Source organism: Marmota monax, unplaced genomic scaffold (genome assembly GCF_021218885.2).
Source record: "Marmota monax isolate L192 unplaced genomic scaffold, Marmota_monax_Labrador192_F-V1.1 WCK01_AAM20220418_F8-fsc00046, whole genome shotgun sequence".
NCBI classification, from domain to species: domain Eukaryota; kingdom Metazoa; phylum Chordata; class Mammalia; order Rodentia; family Sciuridae; genus Marmota; species Marmota monax.
In genome coordinates, this window is record NW_026692486.1 from 10,721,725 (window position 1) to 10,743,497 (window position 21,773).

A 21,773-nucleotide genomic window follows, 5' to 3' on the forward strand; every position below is an offset into this window, starting at 1 on the left:
TTTTATAAAATAGAAATAATAATAATGATTTCCCAGAGCCTTTATTAAAGGATTAAATGATATAAATTATTCAAAACAGTTGGCATATAACAGGGTTTCAATAAATGGTAATTATTTTCACTGTATTTAGGTAAAGATCCTTCTGATTATGAAATGTGTCATGGATATACGTTTTATGCAGCATCCCATTCCTTGAGAAAAATTAATACTCTCAGCCATATAGAAGGAATGCAATAGGTTTGCAGTTGTGCTATAGATACGTGTAGCTTAAAGTTAGGAAAGAACAGATGATATTTTTTAAGAGAATGGCACTGACACTAGAGGTCCTACTTTAGGGCAACCGGTAGAGTTTTGGTTATTATTGTTTGGTTAAATGTTGCCACCATCTTCTGGGGCATTCATGACTTCTTATGATTTAAGTAGATCCCTTTAAAGCTGGAATTGTCCTCTTAAAGAATAAATGATACTCATAAAATAAAATAAACATGTATCAAACTAATCTCATGGCAGTTCTATCAGAGAGCAGCAAAACTATGACATTAAATGGTGTTTTATGCTGAGCACTTTTAAATTATTTTTTCATCTTCTTCACAATCTGTCCTGTTTCCATTATAAATACATTGTTTCCATACTCCTCAGAAACCAATAACATTTGAAAATATTTTAAAAACAAAATTGCTAGCTTGGCTTAGGGTAATCAAATTTTACTTGGTCTGTTTTCAAATCTTCCTAGTTATTAATTCAAATATTCCTACCCACTAATTCAAGGTTATATTTAAATATGTAGGTATTTAAAAACTTTAAGTATTTCAAGGTTATATTTAAAAACAGGACAAATTGATGATTACTTGATGCAGAGAATAGAGCCTTAAAACTATAGATAGAAATCTTGTATTTCAAATCCATATCTGTTTTTCACCAGCTATATAACTTCAATAAATTTCAGTTTCTGCATTTATAGAATGGCAATAAGAAGATTTATTTTACAAGGATCATACCAAGATAATGTGAGATAATACTAGGTCTTCAATAAGTAGATATCTTTCTTTTTATTTCCCTGCTGATTTCACCGCTTTTTGATTTTGAATGAACTCCAGTGTGGAATCAGGCAACAGAGGATCTATGATTCTTAAGGTTTTGTGTTGAAAAGTGGAGTGCCTGATTTTGAGGATAACTCATGGTCTTTCTTCCTCATTCTTCTTGTTCAACAGTCACTTACTGTGTTAACATGCCAGAGGGAAGGCAGGAAAAGAGAGGATACAGGAGATTGCTTATGAAATCTTGCTAAATTGATAAATTAAGGAATGAATAAGTTAAAATTAATCAAAACAGATGGGTTATGTTTTAAGAGATAAATCAATATGGCTAAATTAGAGACTAGTCATGAATCTCTTCAAGTGGGCAGAAATGTGGTAACTGAAAATTAATGAAATCAAGGACACTTTATGGAATAACATTCATATTTTATATTTAGATTAACAGACTATTATAAATTTCTAAGGGACACTGTTGATTATTTTCTAAATGCATCTCCAGTTTCCTGTTAGAGGAAAATGCCTGCATGGTTTTGAGTAGCCTCAACAATAGAGTAACATAATAGTAGTCATTGTTCTACTCATAGACAAAGTTGTGATTTCATTTTTCTCTAAAATACCTACTCTAGTTCTGTTTGCTCCAGCTTCAGAAAGACATAATGAAACTAGAAAAAGGCGAGAAAAAAGAAGTCAAATTGGCAGATGACAGGAAGACTAAAAGCAATAAAATTCTTATGAAAGAGTCATAGAATGTTAGAATTGGAATTATACTTAGACATTATATGAACCAAAATATTCCTGACAAATAATAAATAGTTTAGCTATCAAAAAATACTGTATGCTAAGGACTTTCTTGTATTTGAGATCCAGATCCATTTCTCACTAGCTATATAACTTCAATAAATTTCAGTTTCTGCATTTATAGAATGGCAATAAGAAGATTTATTTTACAAGGGTCATACCAAGATAATGAGAAATAATACTAGGTCTTCAATAAGCAGATTTCTTTTTTTTTTTTTAAATTTCCCTGCTGATTTCACCTCTTTTTGATTTTGAATGAACTCCAGTGTGGAATCAGGCAACACCACCCCCCTTTTTTGTAGCCTACATTTGTCTGATCTATAACCTCAAACAAGTGTATCTCAAATTCATCCACTTCTTTTTATAAACACTGCCATCATCCTGATTCAGACTACTGCAGCAGCATCCTAACTGGCTTGTTCCTTCCTACTTATCCTCTCAACCATGTTCTAACCTCCCAATAGAACCAGACTAATCCTAAGACCAAACTTAATCACAGTATTGGCTTACTTAGGATATTCGTTGATTCCTCATTGATTCTAGTATCAAGTAATAACAATTTCCTAAATGACTGGTTCTTGCCTCCTCGCTAGTAACATCTCAGATGGCTTTTCTCTTTGTTCACCAAAGTCTATCGAAACTAACTTTATTTCAGGTCCACAAATAGCTAACTGCTTTCCCCCCTAAAGCTGTCACATGTAACTGTAAACATTACCACAAGAACAGCAGATAATCTATCAAATTTTCCCGTGTGACTCCTACTGTGACTCCCACTGTGCCAAGCGCTTTATGCATGTTATGTTTAATAAGAAACCCTATGAGGTAGTTATTTTTACCCTTTTTATTCTGAGAAAGTAAATATTTAGAGATCTTAATTAATTTCCCTGAAGGGAGATAAGTGGCAAAAGTAGGAAATATGTTTTATTGTATATACAGTAATGTTCTTTAAAAAATTATTTATTTATTTTTGCATTATAATTCTTAATACACCATTATACCATAATTTATCAAATCTCTTATTATATATAAGGCATGTTGACACCAAATTCACATCTTCATACATGTATTTTGTATAATGATGAGGAAGCAATGTTCTTTCTCTTCTCCCCCCGCTAACTCCCACCATTTATACTATTCTTTATGGTTACAACTCAGTTGTTTTCTCAAAATGGCCTTCTCTCATCTTCTGATCTAAATTTGGCATCCTTGCCATAGTCCCCTTAAACTTCACCTTTATAGAATGTATCACAGTTTATAATTATGTATTTCTTTAGGTGATTATTTAATGTCTGTAAAATTTCCAATTAACTCTAAGTTTCACAAAGACAGAGATCACAGGTTCAAAATATGCCTAATTCAATTAGTAAATATTTGCTGAATTAATGATTGAGAAGAGTCATTAAACCTTTCAATAATGAATTTTTGAATCACTGTATGGAATAGCTTATTTGAGCCTTAGAATTTCTATTAAAATATTCTTATCTATATTAAACAAAAAACAGATCCCTTATACAGGCAATCTATTCATCCTAATTCTGATCTCTTGACCAATACTGAAAAAGTACATTCTTCCTTTTCCTTAAAGTTCTTCAAGTACTTTTATCCTAGACAACTTAGACAGAAAGAAGTGTTAGTGATGGTGAGAAAACTAGATTACTTGTAAAAAATGGGACGCTAGAATGAGGGCAATGGAAGGCGTTTTTTGAAATTACAGACATATTTAGGGGACATTACAATTCTTTACAGAAAATGACTGTGATATGCATACAGACATAAAATATAGATGACATTGCTGTGTTTGGAATGCTCTATCACAAGTTTGGTTCTAATTAGTGTATATCTAGAAAGAAACAAATAAAACTGGAGGGTGTCCAGTTAAGGCAATTTACATGACTGTAAAAAAAGATTTAAAAAAGTAAATATTAGTTTAAGTTGGGATATCCCAAAATTAAAAGACTGATGTCATGAAGTACAACTATCTTCTCATCTCTCTCAAGTATTCTTGGCAAAAAAAACTCTGGACTAGATGAAATGTGTTTATAAGATATGAAAATTAATAAGACTAAATAAAGCTTGGAATTACTGAGACCCAAATATTCTTCAGACATTATATATTTTTGAATTAACTCAATGTAGGCAGTAATTGAAAAAAATTATCTCACAATCCTGACGAGAAAGAATCTCAGAGCTGGGAATGTCCTTTGCTCAATAATTTTTGATATACTAGTTTGCATACATTTGCATACATGTAAAGTATATCTCCACATCTATGCCAAATTGTTGTCAACTAATATTAAAATATCACAGCATAATATAATGTGGAAATTTGGATTTTGAGTTTGGTTTAGTTTAAATCTCAGTTCATCAATATTTATTAGTTATGTAATTTTAAACTGGTTTCTCCCTGTGCTATAGTTTCCTCATTTTAAAAATTGGAATAACAAAATATATGTTTTAAAACTGAGAATTAAACAAAATACCTAACATGAAACATCACTTAGCATTAGCTGATGATTGACACATAGCAAATCATCAATAATGTTATTTGCCTTCCAGTGACAAAACCCTATTATCTGCCAAGACAGCCCACCTCCTCTTTGGACAGCATTGGCAATGATTTCCTATACTGTGTGGAACCAGTCCAGCAGGTAAAAGTAAATAATACTTAAAGATCTAATATATAAAATGCTATTTTAAGAAAAGATTCTCTTCATTAGAATTTTAAATTTGATACACTAGTTTGCATACATTTCCTTATCAATTTGGCACTCAGAAATGCCAGAATTTAAGTTCTTTGATTGACCTCAGAGAAATATAAGGTATAATCTTATTTGATGAGAAATTCTGAATAATATAACTGGTATGAACCCTCCACTGGAATGTCTTTGGTTTTTTTGGCAGTACTAGGGATTGAACCCAGAGCCTTTTACAGGCTAAGCAACACTCTACCACTGAGCCTTTAACATATCTTAGCAAAAAGAACAAAAAATTACCCTTCTAATCACTCAGGTAATAGAGTAGCAGTGATCTTCTAAGACAATGCTATGCTTATTTTCATTAATAATGGCTAGAAAATTTTGTTTTATACTATAAGACCAGAGTTTATGATTGTTTAATTACTTGAACTTACAAAACAATTTTACAGAACATTTTACTTCTGATATAAGTTGTAAGGTAAGCTGCAGGGAATTTGATTACTAAGTTATCAAATCATACCACTTTCTTTGTGACAATTAACTTAGTACACTGTAAATAAATTCACTTATGTTAATTTATCATTTAATATATATTATGTGGGTTCATATGTTAAGAAAATATTTTAGCTAGCTTACCTCATTATAGAAAAAAATTAGTTCTAACAAACCTGAATCAAATATAATTTGAAGGCTTATATTGCATAGCAATGGGAAGTTAATAATACAAACTATTTGAGAAAAGTAATTGTACTTTCCAGTTCACTGCCTCTTGGTTTACCCCACACATTCAAATTAAAAAAAAAATCTTCAAACTAATACTTATTATTTAATAAACATTTTAATAATAAAAAAGAACAAAGTAGTTGGGGCCTAATCCCACATGATGGAGATCAGGGCCTATTTTTTCTTCTATTAGACACAGGGTCTCTGGTTGTATTCCTAAGTCCCTGATCCATTTTGAATTTAGTTTTGTGAATGGTGAGAGATAGGGGTTTAATTTCATTTTGTTGCATATGGATTTCCAGTTTTCCCAGAACCATTTGTTGAAGAGGCTATCTTTTCTCTAATGCATGTTTTTGGCACCTTTGTCTAATATAAGATAATTGTAATTTTGTGAGTTAGTGTCTGTGTCCTGTATTCTGTATCCTGGTCTACCAGTCGGTTTTGGTGCCAATACCATGCTGTTTTTGTTATTATTGCTCTGTAGTATAGTTTAAGGTCTGGTATTGTGATGCCACCTGCTTCACTCTTCCTACTAAGGATTGCTTTAGCTATTCTGGGTCTCTTATTTTTCCTTAATAGGACTCCTATAGTGCAAGAATTAAAACCAAGAATCAATAAATGGCATGGACTCAAACTAAAAAGTTTCTTCTCAGCAAAAGAAATAATCTGTGAGGCAAATAGAGAGCCTACATCTTGGGAGCAAAGTTTTACCCCCCCTACATCAGATACAGCACTAATCTCTAGGGTATACAAAGAACTCAAAAAGCTAAACACCAAAAAAACTAATAACCGAATCAATAAATGGGCCAAGGCATGAACAGACACTTCTCAGAAGAGGATATTCAATCAATCAACAAATATATGAAAAAATGTTCATCACCTCTAGCAATTAGAGCAACGCAAATCAAAACTACTCGAAGATACCATCTCACCCCAGTCAGAATGGCAGCTATTATGAAGACAAACAAGTGTTGGTGAGGATGTGGGGGAAAAGGCACACTCATACATTGCTGGTGGGACTGCAAATTGGTGCACCCAATATGGAAAGCAGTATGGAGATTCCTTGGAAATCTGGGAATGGAATCACCATTTGACTCAGCTATCCCTCTCCTCAGACTATACCCAAAGGACTTAAAATCTGCATACTACAGCAACACAGCCACATCAATGTTTATATCAGCACAATTCACAATAGCTAAACTGTGGAGCCAACCTAGATGCCCTTCAGTGGATGAATGGATAAAAAAATGTAATGGAATTTTACTCAGCAATAAAAGAGAATAAAATCATAGCATTTAGCAGGTAAATGGATGGCGCTGGAGAAGATAATGCTAAGTGAAATTAGCCAATCTCAGAAAAACAAATACCAAATGTTTTTCTCTGATATAAGGAGGCTGACTCATAGTGGGGTAGGGAGGGAGAGCATGGGAGGAATAGATGAATTCTAGATAGGGAAGAGGGGTAGGAGGGTCAGGGAAGGGGCAGGGGATTAGTAAGGATGGTGGAATGTGATAGACATCATTATCCAAAGTACATGTATGAAGACATGAATTGATGTAAACACACTTTATATACAAATAGAGGTAAGAAAAATTGTTATGTGTAATAAGAATTGTGAAGCATTCCACTGTCATGTATTAAAAAATAAGTCCAATAAAAAATTTTTAAAGTAATAAAGGTAAAAAATGAAATCACTGCAAACAACAAAAAAAATAACAAAGTAAAATTTAGAATGAAGTTATCAGAACTAAAATTGAATATCAAATATAAGAAACAGAGTTAAGATCATAAACCTAATTTTAGATAAAAATATTGTTGTTTTAATTCATTTCTCTTTTGTATAATAGGCTTTATTTGTCAATAGAAACAGTAAAAATGAATTGAAAATTTTAGTAGATGTTACTCTGATTCTTGCTAACATAATTGTGGTTAACTGATTATGCTTAGCATGATTCCTAAAAATGATTACAAATGATAAAAATAATGAAAGTAAGCACATAAAACAGCTTACCATTTCACCAATTTTTCCAATATCTCCTTGATCTCCTGTTTCTCCCTGATAATAAGAATATAAATTTATAAAATGTATTATTTTTCAACAAAATTAGTCATGACTGCTCTTCTGTTTTCATTTTTATGTAATTATCAAAACATACCCTTAAAAAAGGCAAAGGAAATCTGAGTTATTCAAAACTCTGTTACAATATTTCCATGGAATGTAGCTTTACTTCCATTTCCAAACAGTAATAAACTATTAATAAATATTCATTCAAACAGTAATAAAATATTATCTTAAACTACTTTCTTCTATTCATTACTTTTATTCACTTTAAAAACACTTTACAAACAAAATTTTTTTAAGTAAAATATTTATTTTATTTGTACTCTGTCAAAGGTAGTATGGCAGGCACTGTGAACAATGATATAAGAATAAAATTAAATTCTTGCCCATAGGGTTGCTCTATTTGCTCAAGTAGAAGAGGAAAATTACCACAGATAATTATAGAAGGATTATGTAGAGGCAAGTATCCTGTGAGTTTAAGTTGCAAAAGCTGGCAGCACTGGACAAGTATTATATATTCCACAATTTTGCCATCTATAGATCTCTTAAAACCCAAAGTTTTCCAAAACTCATTTGGTGCCAATCTTGACCTATTTGGATAATCTCGAGATCATTTATAGTCTTGATTTATTCCAATGAATCTGAATTCCCTTACACTTCATTGCAGAAATATTAATCTGATTATGTTACAGTGTCTTACTGCTTGCAGGCAATGTTTGTTAAAACAATATGTGCACCATATTACTTTTCCAAAATCCAACAATTAGTGACTTCAAATAATGAATTATGATACTGTATCAGGGCCCTATCAAATAGGGAATACTTAAGTGCTGATAAGAAACGGTCATTTTTAGTGGTGAAAAATGGCATGAGCAAAGGTATAAGTAAATGAAAGGTAGAGGATTAAGTTTAGGGTACCACAAATAGTGAATCTGAAAGAAATGTAGTTTATCACAGAAATGGGATACTAAACATCAATTTCTGTCTAAAAATTATAAGTTATATTATAGTGTAGAGCGGTAAGATGCTAAGATACTGAACACTATAACCCCAGAAGATGTGTGGGTTGTGAATATTTATTTGAAATGGGTTGGTCTGATTGAAATGTATCATAAGTGTAAAATACACATTAGATTGTAAAACCTTTATACCAACAAAGAATACAAAATTATCTCATTGCTAATATTAACAGTGATTACATATTAAAAGGATAATATTTTGTATCTTGGGTTAAATAAAATATATTATTAAAATTAATTTCACCTGCTTGTTTTACTTGATAATGTGGGTCACATCTGTGGTTCACATAATATTTCTATTGAAGAATATTGATTTAATTGACTGAAATATTTATCATGAATAAATTACTTTGAGATAAACTTTCAAAGTCTATACAAACTTTCCCTCCAATTTTTGTGTGCAGTTAGGTAAATAGAAAAGAATGAAGCATTTGAGTAAGTTTGAGTAAGTTCTAGTATCTAGCGCTTGACAGAAAGATCATTAGACACCCTGTGTCTACTTTATGGCAGAATAACATATAGATTATTAATTTTTTTTAGTATTTTTTTCTTCCTCATCCAGAAGTTGCCCCCCTCAAAATGAACCCTTTGTGTTAGTGATTCTCAGAGGAGGTTTATGTTAATAGGCAGAAAGAAGTTATGTGCAGAACAGATAATGTTCATTATTGCTTTAGTTTTCAGAAAGTAAAGAGAGGGAGAGGGAGGGAGAAAAGGATGAGAGAGAAAGAGAGAGAGAGAGAGAGAGAGAGAGAGAGATGTTGATTGATTGATTGATTTGATTTCCCTAGGACCAGGAAGAAAACAGAGATCTTAGGTTTCTGTGAAAGTTGGTGACCCTTAAACAACTCTCAAGTGGTTCCTCAGGGAGTTCCCAGTAAATAGTTACATGATGCACTGAATCACAACTTCTAGTGACAGATGGGGAATAACAAACATTACAGATTTTTTTTCCCATTTCCTGCATAATACAAAAGTAGCCTAGATTCTGATGTCATTCTAGGGAGGAATGTGACATCATTAATGAATAAGATTCACTTTCTTGCCAGTTTGACTGATGGCAGCTCCCAGTTGGATTCCCTGTGAGCTGTCATTTAACCACAAATCTTATCCTAACATTCTTAATTAATTACATATCTATACAAATATGAATATAAATATATATATTCTCAATTGCCCTTTGAACTATTCTTAACATCTTACTGGTTCCCTGTAAGTTGACCTGTACTCATTTCATATTTGTATGAAAGTCAGACTTTTACCTTTTTGAAAATTTTAAAACTGATAATAAAATCAGATCCTTTACCTTTAAGCCTTCTGGTCCTGGTTCACCCACATATCCCTTTCGACCTGGTTTTCCCTATAAGAGAACCGAATGAAAGAAAAAAAAAAGAGCTATGTTTAGTTATTCTCATTTCTGAAAGTTTTCTAAGGGCTACAAAATATAAACTACTATAAAATGAAATACTTCAAAGCTTATATTTTAGTAAAGATGACATAATTTTTTAAAAAGTTAGTTTTTAAAAATTATGTCATATACACTTATAAAATTATATGTAATTTTAAATAACATAACAAATATATGCATATATATATCAAGTTAGGATGATAGGTGGTGGTAAATAAAATGAAGGACAATAAATCAAGCAAGGAAGGAAATATAGACTGTTGTGGGAGTTTTATTGAAATTTTTGATATTTCCAGGGAAGAACACTAATTTACAACACTAATTTTCAGTCTCACTGAAAATGTGGCACCTAAGTGAAGTCTTAAAGAAAGGGACAAGTTATGTGGATATCTGAAGGAAGAACACACAGGTAGAAAAAAAGCATATACAAAAGTATGTTGGCAGGAGCCGGGGTTGTGGCTCAGTGGTAGAGCACTTGCCAAGCATGCATGAGGCACTGGGTTAGATCCTGACACCACATTAAAAATAAACAAAATAAAGGTATTGTGTCCATATACAACCAAAAAAATATTTTTAAAAAAGTATGTTGGCAACAACAAGCATATCTAACTAAAATGTCCAAAATTCACCTCTTAATTTAACCCTCAAACCTATTCTTGCATGCCTTCCTCATTTTTTTGTTCAGTTATTCAGTACTAAATACAACACTAATTTACAGTATTGACTAGGTATGATTTTATTATTGCTGTTCATTAAAAAAAACCTCACATTTTTTTCCTTCTAAAATGAAGTTAAATGAAATAACCCTCTGGCTCTCATTCTGTTTTGACTACAAAATTTAGCAATTTAAAGTTACATTCAGAACTTCCAGGTAAGAAGTTGTTTTAATTTTTACTTTTGCTTTGCTTAAAATTACTAATGGTTTCCAATCAAGCACAAAGAACTGAAAATCATTTTATTATTGTTAAATGTCAATTTTTAATTAATTTGAAGATATACAGGATAAGAAATCTAATTGAGTCCAAATTATTAAATGTCTTCCATAATCTTTACAATAACATTTTAGTAATTCATTTGATTTACATTGGTTGGAAAGAATTTAAGTGAAAATATTCCTTTCACGTTTAATAATGTAATCTCACTCATCATGAAGCATATTAAGAAATAGTTATACAGTGAATCCACATTATTGAAAGAATCTCCTAGAATCTGATATCAGTGCATTTATAATCTCTTTGACATCAGCCATGCAGGGCATCTGTGATGGAATCGTAACTTCTGGTTCTATTTAAATTCTGTCACACTAAATTTATTTTGAGAGCGTTATACTTGAGTGTGCAACACTGAAACCTTATTTTCACATTTAAAAAAGAGATCCATATCTTGCAGAGTTGTTTCAAGATTAGGGTTGATTCATGTGACATACTTAGAGAAATAATGGTCCCCAAACAGACCTTCAACCAAGAGTAACAAGAATAATAAGTATTAAGACTAAGTAGACAAGAGATAAATATGGTTCTCTTGTTTTCTAGGGAAATAAATTTAAAATAAGATCACTTTTACTGGGCTCAAATAACAGTTTTTATGTTATTTTTCTTGCAAAAAATAAAAATAAGTCTTCTTTTCAACTGAATGGTAGTGATATATATTCTAGTAAGATAAGGGTACAAATAAAATGATTACTCTTTCCTCAAAGGTAAACATTCATAAAAACCCTAAAATTTATTATGTTTTCAAAAAAAGAGAATGCGATGTATTTCATGTGAATCTAATACCTCTTAAAATAAATACATTATCTTAACTACTTAATTTTAATGTAAAATTTGATCAGGCAGGCACTTCAAAAATGTTCAAATTCATCTTCAGAACTTGAAAACAATAGTTCATATAGCAAAATATGGTATTATCCAATGAAAAAGGAGTCAAGAGAGACTTATCATTTGCTTTATATAATTTTACTGATACACTTAGAAAACAGACACTTCCAGAATATTAATAAAATTGATGAAGTATTTTTCTTCCTATTATTTTTTGAGAAACTTGTAAATAATTTGCACAAGTTACTAAAACCACTGAAAAATCAAACAAATATGTAATTAGGCATAGTATAATTCCAAATACTCCTGGAGAATTTCAGTTACTGGTTTACTTTATGGAGGAGATTTTATGACTACAATTTGTTATAAATTTCTGTCCTTTGCTACTAATAAAAATGTTATGTTATTAAAAATATTTTCAAGCCAGGTATAGTGGCACACACCTGTAATCCCAGAGGCTTGGGAGGCTGAGGGAAGAGGACAGCAAGTTCAAAGCCAGCCTCAGCAATTTACAGATGCTCTGAGCAATTTAGAGAGACTCTGTCTCAAAACAAAATACGTAAAAAGGCTAGGAATATGGCTTAGTGGTTAAGCACTTCTGGGTTTAATCCTTAGTACTCCCACCCCCCCCCCAATTTACAGAAAGCTGTTTTCAAGAGAAGTACTTATAGATAATTATTTACATGATACCTACTCTAGGCCCCAATTCTCCAAAGGGTCCAACTGGTCCTTCTTCTCCCTTAAAAAAGATCAGAACATATCATGGCCTAAAATAAGCACTTAAAAATGTAATCACTTATTCTCCATATTTATTCTGGGATCTGAAGCTAATTCTGAGATATGATAAAAATAATGCTGTGATTTTCTTTTATCTTAGAATTATCCCATAACATTTGATTTTCTTCTGTAATAACATCTACTTTAAGAGGGACATGTGCTATTGGATTATTTTTAAGTTGATAGATGTGATAAGTCATACACGAAAAATTGGGAGTAGAGAAAAGTGAAAACGATTACAATATCACAAAACCAGCATTAGAAACACTGAGACCATTCATTAAGAATAATCTTTACTTTGCTGGGCGCAGAGAGGAACTCAACTAAATTCTTAACAGACAGAAATCAATACACATTGCTATATTTTAAAATTACTTATACAGAATAGTTTGCTTTAGGTACATTTTGATACTTAATCCACTCAACAAATATGCTTTTGAATCTTAAGGTATAGTGATTCACAGGCATATCAGACCTTACCCCAATGGGGCTTATTGTTTACAGAATTTATTCTTGACTAATTTGTGGTCCAATATTCTTAGGGTAAAATAATGTCATAAAATATAAAATCTGGTGCATTATTATAAGGATCAAAAATTATAGGTAGACACTAATGATGAACGTAAAAAATAAAGAAATTCTAGCTATTGTTTTCTAAAATAATAAAAGTTATGTATTCATACACCATTTACACACATATTTACTCAATATATTCATTTATTCACCTTTTAATAAATAGCTGGTGTTCATAGTTGATATTATATTTTAGCAACATATATAGACCTCCCTGGAATCATTAATCTTATTCATTTGATAAGCATTTCTTATTAATTCACAATTCAATTAAAATATAATTTAATAGGTTACAAATATAAAATAGTAACAAATAATATAAATTCTAATAAATATGAGTGAGATTCTGGGTTCAGATTCTTCAACATTCCACTATAGACCACTGACATGAATCACTTACAGAACACTGTAAAATGATTCCAAATTCCATTCCATAATTTCCAGTACAAAATGGTAACTTGACATCCTTCATGTCAAAAGTTGTCCACACTAAGACAATGATTTCTTTAAGCAAAAACCAAAGTTTCATGAAAAATAAAAAAGGAAAATGAGAACCTAAAAGCTGTTGACTGGATATTCATTCCTCCATACCTGAGTTCCTTTGAGACCAGGAGGCCCAGGAGGCCCTCTATTTCCAAGGAGTCCCTATCAAAGAATATAGCAATGTAAGCAAACAAAATAAACAATAAACCAATTAATATTTTGATCAATCAGCTCTAATCTGGAGATGGGTAGTATTTTTGGGTACCATTCATTTTTCATTAAGAAGTTATTAAAACAAAATTGGAGAGTAGATGAACAGAAAACTACAAGGCATTTGAAAATTGGGCAACACAGAATAAACTTATTTTTAAATAGTATGTTAAGGTCCAAACAATTTGTTGAGTATTTTATTTTAAAACTTCTGCCTTTTTAGACAGAGTTTTTCTAAATTTAAAATAATGAATCCAACTGTTAATCTGACATAATAGAGTATCTACCAAGTCTAAAAAATAGATGGAGAGGATATATATCTGTTAAGAGACCAGCAGGGTCTGGAACTCATTATTCATATTAAATGTTCTTCAACTAATTTCCCTTTGTTATACAACCTGGTAAAAGGAGAAAGGCAATTTGCAGAAGAAAGTTACTCTCTAAATTTTATTAGTAATTTTAAGGCTATGAAATTCTTTCATTAATGAATATACATTAAATTGCTCTCTGAATAAAACTTTGTTCAAAGTGACTATAAAAAAGAACTTCCCAATTTAGAAAACACATCTATTCAACATGGTAACATTTTTCTTATTTAGTTATACTCTCTTAACTATGTTTCCTTAAGGAAACACTTCTTTCCTCATGATTAGAAGAGTGTGACTACCCCCTTACTGAAAATACTGGATATGTGACAGGAATCTAAGTCAATCAGCATATTCTACACTCATAGAAACAGTAATTGGTTCCTGAGCAATCAAGTCACCCCCAAACCAGTCTAGTAAAAGCAAATTTCAAACTTTAGTGAAACTGTTGGGAAGACGGAATAGCATTAAGGATGAGGTAAGGGGGAACAATGGGAAAACCATCAAGAGGAGAGAGACTAAGGATGAAATAAATGAATTAAACAATGAAGAAAGGAGTGATTGGGCTCTCATGATATTGTTAGGGGTCTTAGGTACAGTGACTGAGTTCCTAAATTTTTCACACATTTATTAAGCCTGCTTGAGTTGCATTTCCATTAGTTACAATTGAAAGAATCCTTATTGGTATAAGGATTTCAAATTCTTCAATATACAAAATACTGTTTTTCTAGAATTCAAAGTGAAAGATTTAAAGATTGTCAAAGACTGATTGGAGGTACAGAATGTAAAGGCTTTTATACTTGAATCCTATCACACAATAGCTAACATTTAACCATTCAGTTCAGTTGTTTGTTCATTTTTTCCATCTGACATTTTATTAATTTTTACTATGCCTAAGACTTAATAAACTGAACATTAGGCCTTGAGTATAAATAAGACTCAGTCTCTGTTCTCTCTGTTCTTAATGAATTTAAAATTTACACAGAAGATGGTCCTTTAAAATAAAAGTTGTTAAACAGAAATTGTAATAGAAGCAGAGGAATATGCAAAGTATAGAGAATATAGAAGAAGCAGCAAGATCCTTTCTGGGAGGATCAAAAAATTTTTCATATGTGCAAACAATTTTGTATTGAGTTATGATATGTTAATAAAACCATATAAGTAAAAATAAGCATACACTAAAAACTTAGAAATATCATCTTGAGAAGCAAAAAACCCCAATGAATACAGGATTAGATTAGAGAATGTGTATAAGAAACTGGATCAGTTCCATATCCATGGTATAACCAGCTGAGTGGTTAAAGAGAAATCTGTCCCTTTGCTCTGTGAATATAGCTATTTACCCTGGGTGGCACCATTGTCCAAGAGCCCTAATCAAACCGTTAGGGAAGAAGGCAAACCTAGGCTGCTTGTCTGTCCTTTTCCAAAACCAAATAATCTTAAATGAATTTAAAAAACTGAATTAAGAAAAAGCATAGAGTTATATTCTATTTATAAGATACATACCTAAAATATAAAAATATAGGAAGATTGGAAGCTCACACACATATCCACAAAAGATATGCAAAGGATTTACTGACTCAAAATAGCTCATTATATTCATATTAGATCCAATAGATTTTAAGGTAAAACAGATTATTAAAGTTAAGTAAGTCATTAAAAATAATAAAAAGCTATATTCTTCACAAAAATAAACTCTCAATTATATTCATGTAATAACATAAAGTCTGAATATTAATAACAGATAAAGAAAATCTATTTTCGGGAAATTTTTAAAAAAATATGTACTGCTTTAGTTGTACACAATACTTTTATTTTATTTATTTATTTTCATGTGGTGCTGAGGATCGAACCCAGGGCCTCGCACATGCTAGGCAAGCACTGTACCACTGAGCCACAACTCCAGCCCCTCAGGAAAATTTTAACATACTTTTCTCAATAATTAATAGATTAAGCAGACAAAATCATAAGAATAAAGAATACTTAAATTAGAAAATACTTAAATTTGTTAAATTAGCAAATTTGATCTGGTAGCCAAGTATAGAGCACAGAAACTCTAAATGCAAGTTTGCACAGTCTTTTGACAAACAATCAACATTTGTGGAACTAACCAAAAAAAAAAAAAAAAAGGCCATAAAAGTCTATCAACAGTAGTGTCAATTAGATTGTAAATCTATGTAGTGAGTTTATCATGTTAAAAACCTGATTTTTCCAGGTGTGGGGGTGCATGCCTGTAATCTGAGCAGCTTGGGAGACTGAGGCAGGAGGATCACGAGTTCAAAGCCAGCCTCAGCAACTTATCGAGGTCCTAAGCAACTCAGCGAGACCCTGTCTCTAAATAAGATATAAAAAAGGGTTGGGGATGTGGCTCAGTGGTGAAGCATTCCTGGGTTCAATCCCTCATACCAAAACCAAAACTAAAACCAAACCAAACCAAACAAAACCTGATTTAAAAAAATATATAAAATGCCTACAACCATAAATTGAGTTTTACTAGGTATATAACTTTGGTTTTCTTTTCTATAGAATCATGTTACCACTAGCATAATAAAGTTTCTCTAGAAATAAATAAAACAATACATGGAATAAAACAAGGATTCAGTAAGTTTCCTTTCTACTTATACATCATACATTGATTAATGTTTACAACAGTTTCTGAACTGATAATTCACTTATCAGCACCACTCATTCATATTGATAATTTACCATTATTATTTTTCCTAAAACTTCTCCTTCATCATCTCACAGCTCTAAAAATCTTCTATGGAATAAAAGAGTAGAGTTTTTATATGAAATTAAAGTCAAATTACTATCAGTTTAAAATAGATTGCTATAACTGTATTTTATGTAAGTCTTATAGTAACTACAGAGAATATTCCTATAGAAGACTTGCAAAAGAAAATGAAAAAGGAATAAAAACCATGTGTGAAACAAAAAGACAGCAAAACGGATAAAACCCCCATAAATAGGAAAAAAACTAACAAAATGACAAAAGTAAATTCTTTCTATCACAATTATTTTAAATGTGAGTAAATTGAACTCTAATAAATTGACAGAGCAACTGAATAAATTAAAATGCAAGATCCAATTATATGCTGTCAAAAAAGACTTGCTTTAGATTGAGGATACACATAGTGTTCACAAAAGTGAGAGGAGATATAGTAACACAATAACAGTAGATTTCAATAATGAAAGAAATACCCAGACAGACCAGTAAGGAAATACACAGGAAACGAACTAGACTATAGGCAGCAGTTTCTGCATCTGAAGATTTAACCATAGATCACAAAATATTTCAAAAAAATTTAATGTGCACTGAACATGTTCAGACCTTTTCCCTGTTACTATTCCCTAAACAGTGTAGTATAACAACTATTTACATAACATTTACATTATGTTAGATATTACATGTAATATAGAGATTATATATATATATATATATATATATATATATATATATATATTTACATAGGTTATATACATCTTTTAAATAATATGTACATGTATATAATATATATATACACACATACATATTTTATATATATAATGTCATTTCATATGAAGGACTTGAGCACCACAGATTTGGGGATGCATAGGGGTTCTGGAACCTATTTCACACAGACAACAGGGGATGACTGTGTAGACCAAATGGACCTAACAGACATACATAGAACATCTGCATCTAAAAGCAGTAGAAAATTCATTATTTTACATAAGGAATATAAGTAACATTCTATAGTATAAATCATGTTAGATCAGAAAACTATTCTTAGCAAATTTAAGACAACTAAAATCATACCAATTATCTTTTTCCAACTACAATGGAATGAAACTCAAAATTAATAGCAGAAGGAAAACTAGCCTATTATCATCACTTCTATTCAACATAGTATTGAAAGTCCTAGATAGAGCAACTAGACAAGAAATAAAAGGCATGTGAATTAGAAAGGGTGAAGTAAAATTATCTCTAGTCATAGAAGACATGATCTTATATGTGGAAAACATCAACAATTCCACAACAAAACTGTTAGAAACAAATGAAATTACCAAAGTTGCCAAATACAAAATCAACATATTAACAACAAACAATTTGTAAAGGAAATCGAAAAACAATTCCATTTATAGTTGCTTCAAAAGTGATAAAAAAACATAGGAATAAATTTAACCAATGAAGTGAAAGACTTGTACACTGAAAGCTATAAAGCACTGCTGAATGACATTAAAGATTACACAAATAAAGGGAAAGACATGCTATTAATGGATTGTTAAAATGTCCACACTACTGAACTTGATCAATAGAGTCAGTGATATCACGATCAAACTCCAGGATTGTCTTTTGTAGAAGAAAAAGTAGTCCTAAAATTCACATAGCTCAGCTGGGCTCAGTGGTGCATGCCTGTAATCCCAGTGGCTTGGGAGGCTGAGGTAGGAGGATTGTGAGTTCAAAGCCAGCCTCAGCAAAAGCAAGGTGCTAAGCAACTCATTAAGATCCCCAGCTCTAAATAAAATACAAAATAGGACTGGGGATGTGGCTCAGTGGTTGAGTGTTCCTGAGTTCAATCCCTGGTATCCATTAAAAAAAAAAATCATATAGCTTTAGAACCATGAAGGACTTTTGTTATGGTTTGAATATGAGGTGTACCCCACCCACCCTGAAAATTCATGTTAGGCAATGCAAGAATGTTCAGAAGCAAAACGATTTGATTATGAGAACTGAAACATAACCAGTGGATTAATCCACTACTGTGTTGGGCGGTAACTATAGGAAGGTAGGATATGGCTACAGCATGTAGGTCACTGGGCATATGCTTTAGGGGGTTATGTTTTGTCTCTGTGAGTTTAATTTCTGTCTCTGCTTCCTGGCTGTCATGAGGTGAGAAGCTTTCCTCTCCCTCACCCTCCCACCATAATGCTCTGCCTCACTTTAGGCCCAGAGCAATGAAGTCAGCCAACCATGGACCAAACCTCTGAAACCAAGAGCCAAATTAAACTTTTCCTCCTCTAATTTATTCTTGTTAGGTATTTTGTTCATGCAATAAGGAGCTGACAAACACAGACCACCCCCCGCCCCCATTTCAAAAACAATCTTGTAAAAGAAGGAAAAAGCTGGTAGTTTCATGTTTACTGACTTCAAAACATATTACAAAGCTTCAAAATCAAAATAAAATGGTAATGGCATAAAAGTACACAGACATACAGGTCAATGAAACAGAACAGGGAAATCAAAAATAAATCCAAGAATAACACAAATGATCTTCCATAAGCGTGACAAGACTACACAAGGATAGTCTTTTCAACAGTGTTGAGAAAACTGTATATGCACATGGAAAAGAATAAAATTTGAATCCTTATTGTTACATCATACACAAAAATCAACTCAAAATGAATTAGACTTAAACGTGAGAATGAAAATTATAAAACAAAGAGGTAGGGGAAAATTTTCATAACATTGGTCTTAAAATGATTTATTGGATATGACACCAAAAGCACTAACAACAAAAGCAAAAATAGACAAATGAAACTACATCAAACTAAAAAGCTTCTACACAGAAAAGGAAATAAGCAACAAAATAAAAGCCAACATAAGAATGGGAGAAAAAATCTATAAGCCATATATCTGATATGGGGTTAAGATACAAAATATGGTTTTCTATAATTCAATAGTAAAGCCACAAACAACACAACTAAAAAATGAGCAAAGGACTTTGGGGTCTTTATTCATATTCAAAAGAATTGAAAACAAGGTCCCGAAGAGACTTGCACCTTGCACTCCTACATTCATGGAAGCTTTATCTATAATAGCTAAGAGGGTAAATCATCTAAATATCCATTTACAGATGAATGAAATAAAGTGTGATGCATACAAACAATGGAATATTATCCAGTCATAAAAAAGGAACTCCTATCATATGCTATAAGACACACAAGCCTTGAAGACATTATGTTAAGTGAAATAAGTCAGTCACAGAAAAACAAATACCACATGATTCTATTTCTAGGAAGTAACTGAAATAGTCCAAAATTATAGAAATAAGAAGTAGAATTGTGGTTGCCAGGGACTGGGGCAGGGGGCAATGAGAAGTTGTTCTTCAGAGAGTATAGAATCTCAGTCATGCAAGATGAAAAAAGAGATCTGCTGTACAATAATATATTTACATATGAAGTATTATCATATAATACTGCAATGTTGAAAAATGTAAGAACCTAAGTTACATGTTACAATTGTTTTTAAAACTACACACACAAAAACCTTCCATGGGCTTGTTAGTATTCAAGTTCCTCAAATTCATATTTAATGTCTGTCATAAACAGGCTTCTTTTAGTCAGACAGTTTTACTCCTGCCTTCTATGTTTGTGCTGATTTTATACCTGTTGTTTAGTATGTCTTACTTTTTGGCTCCACTTGGCCAAATTCAATTCCTCCAAATTAAATCTCAATTTCTTCATATTAAATAAATCTCAATTTCTCCAATTTTCTGAAATTGAAATCTCAATTTCAGAAAAATTGCTATAGAGACTACTCTCTTCTTTGAAGTCCTCACTACTCTCTTATCATGTTGCCTAGTTATTATACTTTTTAACTTTTCACATGTGGCAGACTTGTGTTTACAGATGACTATAAATCCCTAGTACAGAGAAGACCATGTCTTAATCTTGTTTTCAAGTCACTACTTAACACAGAACAAACAGTAACACAGTACAATGTTTGCCTGTTATACAAACTCAATAAATACTTCTCAGTTGAGTAAATGCTGCCTGGAGAATAAAATGGTTAATATAAGAAATCTGTGATTAAAATCTTGACTTAGGGGATGGAATGTAAATATCCAGGACTGAGTTGATGTGATCTTGTTATGCGTCTTTCTATTATCAAGTTAGCTTTCCTCCACACTGATAAACACATGGCATGCTGTAAGGATATAGTGTAAAAGCTATTTTCATATATTTTGCAAAATAAATAGTAAGCCTTCTTTGGAAATTACTTGGGGTTGTTATATGAGAGACAATAAGTCAGTTTTGACATGTCTAATACCATAACCAAAGTAAAAACACAAACCATCAAAGCAACAAATATATTATTCCTTTGTTGTCTAGACAGAGGATATTTATTAGGTCCTCTTATTTTCTGAAGTAAGCAGAAAAGGATGTGGCTTTGCTAATGCTTTGTGATTTCTGAAAGCAGACTACCAAACTGGGGGGCTCTCAAGAAGACTTAACAGAAGTACGTTTAGTATCTCTATACAAATATACATACACATACTACTCTACAGTCAGTAGAACCACATTTAACATAAGTTCCCAATGCTAGTTTGAATTTTTTAGTTAGCTGGCAGAAAAATTAAGAAAAAATAAAGGCTTCTTGAACTGTCAAATGGTTCTGGAAAGAATCCAATTTGCAAAGATGGTAATTTTGTTTTAATACAGAGCACATGATTTTCTTGATGTCAACATGGTATAGGCTCGACAGACCTTTAGTAATTTATATTATTCCCTTTCCAAATAAGACATATATATCAAAATAAAGGAAGTTTTGAGATGCGTATATGACATAGTATATGCAGCTAAAGAAACACATCATGTCAACAGGGTCAGTATGTTTGCCTCTATTTCCTGAAAAAAAAAATTCAAGGCAAATGGGAAGGACCAGGGAAATAGACCAAAATAGATTTTTCTCAACTTATAGAACACAAGATTATATTCTTCTTTCCTTAAAATTTTTGGTCTTTAGATAAAATCATACTTTCTAAAATATTGTTTTAAGATTCAGTGATGAGTATAAATTAATTTGTCTCACATTGTTGGTGCTA

At 31.6% G+C, this 21,773-nt stretch overlaps 1 protein-coding gene across 1 annotated transcript in view; it reads right to left on the bottom strand.

The window, feature by feature from the left end:
• The window catches only part of Col24a1 (collagen type XXIV alpha 1 chain), a 393,162-nt gene that overhangs the window by 193,023 nt on the left and 178,366 nt on the right, over positions 1-21,773 (bottom strand). The window contains exons 22-25 of the mRNA XM_046443140.2: positions 13,499-13,552; positions 12,252-12,296; positions 9,639-9,692; positions 7,266-7,310 (exon numbers count right to left, since the gene is read on the bottom strand). Coding sequence (XP_046299096.1) covers positions 7,266-7,310; positions 9,639-9,692; positions 12,252-12,296; positions 13,499-13,552 — 198 coding nt within the window. The remainder of the gene's footprint in view (positions 1-7,265; positions 7,311-9,638; positions 9,693-12,251; positions 12,297-13,498; positions 13,553-21,773) is intronic.